This window comes from Montipora foliosa, chromosome 1 (assembly GCF_036669935.1).
Source record: "Montipora foliosa isolate CH-2021 chromosome 1, ASM3666993v2, whole genome shotgun sequence".
NCBI lineage: Eukaryota > Metazoa > Cnidaria > Anthozoa > Scleractinia > Acroporidae > Montipora > Montipora foliosa.
In genome coordinates this window covers 10,509,601-10,517,100 of record NC_090869.1, presented here as the reverse complement: position 1 = coordinate 10,517,100, position 7,500 = coordinate 10,509,601, and the positions used below count along the sequence as shown (strand labels likewise).

The following is a 7,500-nucleotide window of genomic DNA, read 5'->3' as shown; positions in this document are numbered from 1 at the left end:
CCCCTCCCAACTTCTCACCCACCCGTCCCCTAAGACGCATTGTTCTTTGACGTCATGACAGCCATGTTGAAAGAGAAAATAACACAATGGAAGCAATGTTGAAGGAGGAAAGAATCCCCTGGGAATCACTCCTCCTTCCTTTTGCTTCATAGAATATGGCTGCTGATCAAGTAAGCGAAAGAAATCCCTAAAATTGATTTATAAGAAGAAGAAAAAAAGCGCTTCAATTTGCCTTAGAGAAATCCAGCCAAGTGATGTTCCACATGAAGTCCGGTGTTGTGGTAGTTGCCCGGCTGCTGCGTCTGTTGGAATCGAAACCGGTGCTTGGCGTTGCTTGCTCGCTTGATCGCTGGAATCGCTCGACAGAAAACACATTCTCTTGACAACAGGCAAACAACAGCTGGAAGAAATCACCTGAAAATTAAAACAACTTAAAATGAAACGTCACGTATACAACACCTGATTTTCATTACCGACGCAGAAACGTGCGCAAGCCCAGGCATAACAGCTCTTGTTTCATTTTTTCTTAACCTTATTGACTGATAAAGCAGAAAACTGCATAAAATCAGTTAAGAATACAAAAAATTAATAAATTCTAAAACATCATCATACAGGATAAAAAATTATTATCTACAATATAAAATTAAAATTAGAATTTCCTAAAATCACATTATATCAGAACCACTATCCTTGTTCAGAACGAAGGTCACGCACGGCAGACTATCCTTGATATTCACTATATTACCGGGGAGTTTATTCCATTCTCTAATAGACCATGGGAAAAAAAACTATTAGCATTCTGGTTACAACTTGAGTGAGGTCTTAAAAATAATGTAGAATTAGCATTTCTTGAGGTATGGGAACTTTGAGTTAAATACAAGTCTTTCTCAATGTCAATATTTCTGTTGACAATACGATGGAACATACATGTAGTCAAACGGGAGATCTTCCGTCTACCGTCAAGAAATGGCCACTTCAGTTTCCCAAGCATGTTAGTTACAACACCAGGCTGTCTCGAATGATTGTTAAAGCAGCATCTAGAACCAGAGCGCTGTTCCGTGTCGAATTGAAATTTATCTTTCTGGAGATAAGGATACCATGCGGAACCAGCATATTCAAGTTAAGGCCTTACTACGCTACAGTAAAGTTTAGATTTACATTCTGCAGAAGTATGTCTAACGTTTCTCCTGATAATGCCTAGAGTCTGCTTCGCACTTGAGGAAATCTGTGAAACGTGACTTTCTCATTTCAAGTCCTCTGAGAGTATAATTATTAAGTATGAATGGTGGTGGTCCCTATTTAGTTTATGACCATAGAGAATATATGGTGTACATGTAATAACATTCTTCTTTGTAGAAAAGCAAATTATGTGACATTTTTCTAGGTTAAATGACATTTGCCTGTCCTTTTCCCACTTAGACAAAGCATTTAAGTCATCCTGAAGGATTTGACCATCCATAGGCCTAGGACTAGCTATAGTACGATACAGTCAGGAAATGATCTGATTGTCGAAGAAATACACAAAGGTAAGTTAATGTACAAAAGGAAAAGTAGCGGACCCAGTACAGCACCCTGAGGGACACCAGAGATCACATCGTACGCCAAGGTTACTTGCTGATTCCTCTGGGTGAGAAACATCGCAATCCGTGAAAATGGCCTCGACACAAGCACAAACACTACAAGCGCAAAGCACAAACACAGGGATCAAAATGTCTCTTTTTCTTGTGCTTGCATTCGCCTTATGCCATGTGAAAACGAAACGAGGCATATAAGCACAAGGAAATTTACTACGATTGGCCTTGCCTGGCCAATTACCACTCATGCCGTTCGCTTTTTTAAACTGAAGCCTCATGATCTAACAGTAGCCGGGTTCCATTGAGGAAAAGACCCTACAAAGAGGTAAGATTTACGGAGGTGTGTCACGGTGGGTGTGTTTTTTAAAGTGTATCCGCTTTTCCCTAAATGGCCGTTCCATCCCCACGATAAACCTCCAGACGAAATGGCGTGATCTTTACACTGCACGAGTCGTCGGAGAGATCAGTTTGATGTCGACTATCAACTTTGCAAGCAGCGTGTACAAAAACAATCAAGATGGCCTCAAACCATTAAAGGACCATGGGATCAAACCAATATCATCCCCGTCTCGCTTGTTAACGCCCTGAATCAATCAAATGTAAAATTCACCACCTTGAATTCCCCTTGTAAGGGTTATCAGAATAACCGTGGTAAATAAAAACATCTGCAAATTTACAAATTTACTTTACTACCTTTATCTTATATGCACTGTACCTACGGATGTACTCGTTCTCACCAACAAATGTAATATTACACTCGTAGACTTTCTCTCTCTAACGCCAGACGATTGCACTTGTCAACGGGAGCCGCCTCCGGGATGAAACGGTTAATGGACACTCCACTAGGTCAGTTTTTTGTGGTTAATTCGGCTGCTGAGCTACCGACTATACTTTGCAAATTCTCTAACATTTTTACTTAAGGTAACACAAATTGTTGATGATGTTGTTGTGGTAGCAGTGTAACCATTGCTACTGTTATGACACTTCTTTAACCAGCACGTTACACGAGTGTCCGTGATAATAGTGATGTCTCTTGTGACGTCATCCATTGTTATTTAATATGCCAACCAGGCTCGACTTAATTGGTTGTTGAAAAAATGACTTCTTTTGTTCCGTGGTTGACAAATTTGAATATCAAAAGAAATGTGACGTCAATATTTGTAAACAAGAAATATCGCTACACAGCCGATTTGAGCCAAAGATCATCACAAGAAAGCCATTGGATTGAGAAAGTGTCAACTTTGAGGTAACACGTGGATTTCGAGGAGTTACAACCCAACACCCAAGACTTGGGTGACTATCTGGACCACTAAATTAACAGCTCGTGGAATAGTGGATGGTTTAGTCGGGTACAATACGCCATGTTTCACTTTAAGAGAAGCAACAGCTTTTTATAGGATCAGATCAGGTGTAAGGTGATTGGCTTTCTTCAGAAACCCATAAGGGTTGAAACGTGTAACGGCCCCTTGTGCGCTGGGAAACAAGATTCTGAATATTCAATTTCCTAAGTACCATACTTGGAACAACAAGAGCGAGGAGTTTCCAAATATGGTACTTAACACTGAAACATTCAACCAATCAGTTCGCTCTGAATATTCAGAAGCTGTGAACGCGCGTTACACGTTTCAACCCTTATGGGTTTCTGCTTTCTTCCAATGGCCGCGTGGTATACAACTGATTGACTTACCCAACAGGTGATTTTGATCGGGTGGTAGTTTCACATCAGTGAGGAACAGCCAGTGGACAAGATTGGCATCTAGGGGATTCGTCCACGGATATGCTGCAAGAAAATCATTAACGTTTAAGAAAACAAGTGAAAAAAGGGCTAAATGAATGCAATCTCTTCGTTGCTAACCGCTCCACACAAGGAGACTAGGAGACAGAGTTTATTAAACGTAAAGGTAAAGGTACACCTTATTTAACGTCGGAAGTTCCTTCACTCTCTAGAGAGTACTCTCCCAGGAAGCCGACGGTGCGCTCATTTAACCCCCCTCTTTCCATCAGTGCTCCGTTTTAAGGGTATTTAAAGCTACTTAGGCTACACTGAAAGGAAAGAAGTCGAAACAAGGATGTGAGATCCGGGGATCGAACTCGGGACCTATTGCACCAAGGCCGCGCACTAACCAAGTGTGCCACCCTTGCTCCTAGGTGCAAGGGTGAGCAAGAGCCGCAAAGCCAAAGCCAATGAAAATGCCTTGGCCAATTACAACAGATACACCCGAATCAAACGAGCCAATCACACGGCGACGTGAAGCGCGGGAAAACGACGATTAGTTTTTCTCTGACCTCTGACTGGTGGAGGTATTTTTCAAGGTGAAAGTAAGGAATTTGGCTATGGGGCTTCGCAAACTTTCCGCGCGTCAAAGCAATCTGCTGAACGACGATCGGCTTTTCCTAAAAATATGGTGTTCAAAGAGAGAATGTGAGTTAAAGATCAGTTTAAATATTTAAAATTATCCCTATAGGTCTCCCGTGAATATTGAACTTGACTCGTGCAATGAATGTGTGATCTATTAAAGACCTATTGAAGGCCCACTTCCGGATGCTCTCCGTAACGCAGAAAGCAGGCCCACGGTTTCTTTTAGGGACTAATTAAACTCGAGTACGGTGTTCAATTGTCTTAAAAGATTCTCTCACCCAGACATAAAGCAGGAGGCCATCCTAAAACCAGTAGGTATTGAAGAGGTAGGAGCACTGCCATGAAGCCCACAAACACGGGCCACACAACAGAGGAGTTCTGTCGGCCCAGCACTAGGAAGGCCCCAAGCCAAATGGCATAAATAACGGAAGTGATATCACAACGCACCGCCATGTTTATAACGATCGTGACAAGGCAAACCTGAAGGAAAAGTCGACAATTTCGCCTTAGTGTCTTAAACTGTTGTATTCTGGAAAGATTTAACCAAGCCTGTTTATGCAAACCAGAAAAGTATCTCAATATGATGTTACTCGATAGCAGCCTTTTGATTGATCTGTTGAAATCGAATTAACATATTTGCAAATGTCATTAACCTTCAAAGAAAAAAGGGAACGTTTACAACGAAGATGGCGACGCAAGCAGAAATAAAACGATTTACTTAAGTCTCCCAGAGAATATCACTACTGAAGAGTAATTAGGCCTAAGCTAGATTAATTAGGCATAAGCTTTGATTTTAAGATGTTTAACTTTGTCGCAAAGTTTGGCAACCGACCTTTCGCAGTGTTTAATATCGTCTGTGGCCGAGTACTAATACGGCATTATAAAATATTGTTTAAAATATTGACTCTACGCAGCCAGCGGTGTGGTGGTCAAGTGGATAGGTCACGGGTTAATCAAAAAACATTCCCAGGTTCGCGGCGATTCTAAAATTTATTTTTTTCCGATACAAACAGTTTTTTGTGAAAAAATTTCAAACAAATTTAATTGAAAAAAAAAACTCTCCGGTTAACGTTAATCTTTCATGGGAGTAAAGGTCCCCTTTGATTTTTACACGCCACCCAATATCATATAGTTTGTCTAGTCAGAAAACTGAAACACACACAGACACTGTCCCTGGTTTTCAGCGCCAGGATCAGTTGGAAAAAATTATGTGTGTATGTATATGGTCCAGCATCTCAACTACAAACTTGTTACTCATCGGAAATTTGACAAACATTACCACAATATATTTTACCTCCCAGCCGAAGTGGAAGAAAAACTTGTTGCACAAGTACTTGACACAGCAGATAATCCCTTCATCCGCATCGGGTCGAGTTATTCCAGGAAACAATATTCCAGATTCAGGTTCTTTTAAGTTTTTTCTCCAACGGTACAATTTCTGAAATGATAGAACAAATGAGTTGTAATTGGGGCCGTGAGGTTCACTTGTAAAATATAGCAACACGTTCGACAACTGCGCTATACGTAATCAACAATAAGCTTAACAATGTATGTCAGAGTTTAACAATTCCACCATTTCCGTATACAAGCTTTATTCCTTAAATGCCACCATGTAAAAAAGTAGTTTCTTCACAACAACACTGACGTTTTAATAAAAAAAGCGATAGGAGCGAAAGCTTATGCAGCTTGTGGGGTCGTGTTAAAGGGTCGATTTGCCAAATCGTGTGCCAATGCTAAAAAATTTAACTAAATAGTTCTCTGTTATCGGATCCTTTAGCTTCAGTGAAAATGTCGCTTAAGATACTAAAATCAACATGCTGTTCAAAAGTCTTCTAAAGTGAGAGTGCGCACGAAGTGATGAATGAAAGGTCCTCTACTTCAACTTCTATTGCAGGGTCAATACAAGACCTCACAAGATCCATTTAGTAACTCTCATTTCGGCAAAGACAAACCCCATAATATCGTATACCCTACCTGGTGGTGTTTGATGACCGCGTGAAACACAATGACAATTACAATCAGAAGGTATCCCTAGGAAAAACCCAGAAGGAGCAACCATTTCAGTGATACTCAGAAATATCACCGCATGTACATCTTTTTAGTTCACAGAGATTATAACCGGCAGGCTGATATAAGTCAGATCATCATCTGTGACATACGAGCACTCCCTCTTTCGCCGCTTAGTCGAGCACGAAGAGAAGACTATCACGAGAAAACGGCCATTTCTTCTTGACTTGTGCCTGTCATCTCCTTGGGTTCGACTAACTAAGCGGCGAAAGAAAGACTTCTCGTAGTCTACCTGTGAAACTACATTAAGTGACTGGACGTCAACCGAAACTGACTGATACTTCTTCCGTTTAAACACCTGAACAGAAGTCAGCACCAGAATCAAGTAAAGACGAACTCACTTCGAGTCGGCCGCGTGGTCAGACAGTCGAATGACACTGTGACTTAAATTATGGGATAGAACGATAATTATCACATCTCAAGTCTTTTGCAAGCAGCGCGTTTTGGTTACCACGAGGTCAAACGACATTTACGTAGATATCGCCCCATGACGCTGCCGTTCAGATTTAAAAAGTAGTAACTAAATCAAAATAATTAAGACATAGCTAAAGTAACACCTTACCTTGATGTCGTCCGATATGTTGTCCGTTTTGTAGAACCCAACCCATAATGCATTGTTGATAAAGTGATTGACGGTATTCGGCCGAGGTAAATTCTGAAAACAGCAACATAAAATCTCCAATACAAGACTGGAAACGCACCTATACGTAAAGTAGTATAGTAGTGAGGCAGTCCGCGGACACTTTCTTTTAACCGCCTTACTCGTCTAGCGGCGTTCGACTCGAACGCGGTTCAGAAAAAAAAGCAAAAAAAAAAAAAGGGAGCGAAAATTTTAGTAAGGCACCCCCATTTTTTAGCACACTTTTTCCAGCTCGCATGGATCACAGAGGCACAGATCTTGGAAAGACTCGCAAAATTGGAAGGCAAATTCGAAGCTTTGCAAGAGCTCCTCGCGGACATGCAAAACGAATAAGAGAACAGTGTGGACATTCTAGACAGCGCTGTGCAAAACAGCAATGCAATGCGAGAAGAAACAGACAAAATCATGGCCGCTGCACAAGCTGTCCAATCTCGCAATCTGCCGGAGCTGGTTTGCCGCAGGTTGAGGGCATTGAGCGCAATGTAGGCGGAGGTGTTTTTTGGCTTGTGCAATTGGCTCGAAACGCAAAAAATAAAATAAAATAAAACAGATGCTCCAGTCCAGACCCCTCCTAAAAATACGGTAATACGAGCAACAAAAACGTCCAACTTGCCTCGCAACACTGCTGCGAAACTTGGCGAAAAATAAGGAGTTGCAAGTTGCCGCAGAAAGTAGAGGTCGCTCTACTTTCTATTACTCTCTCTATTTAAGGACGTTCGCGCCAATTGTTTCTGCGCATCCTTACTGCGCACGCAAATGCACACGCCACGTCATACACGAGCGCGCGCGCTAAGTAATAAAATGAGAAATGGTAGGGCAAAAGGCCATTGCTATAGCTTTGCCTGGATTTAACGGTCTTG

At 41.5% G+C, this 7,500-nt stretch overlaps 1 protein-coding gene across 2 annotated transcripts in view; it reads right to left on the bottom strand.

Moving 5' to 3' along the window:
- The window catches only part of LOC137978983 (piezo-type mechanosensitive ion channel component 1-like), a 76,863-nt gene that overhangs the window by 27,653 nt on the left and 41,710 nt on the right, over positions 1–7,500 (bottom strand). For both annotated transcript variants that reach the window (XM_068826160.1, XM_068826231.1), the window contains 6 exons: positions 6,563–6,655; positions 5,908–5,964; positions 5,228–5,371; positions 4,212–4,413; positions 3,262–3,354; positions 233–414 (listed from right to left, as the gene is read on the bottom strand). In XM_068826160.1, coding sequence (XP_068682261.1) covers positions 233–414; positions 3,262–3,354; positions 4,212–4,413; positions 5,228–5,371; positions 5,908–5,964; positions 6,563–6,655 — 771 coding nt within the window. The remainder of the gene's footprint in view (positions 1–232; positions 415–3,261; positions 3,355–4,211; positions 4,414–5,227; positions 5,372–5,907; positions 5,965–6,562; positions 6,656–7,500) is intronic.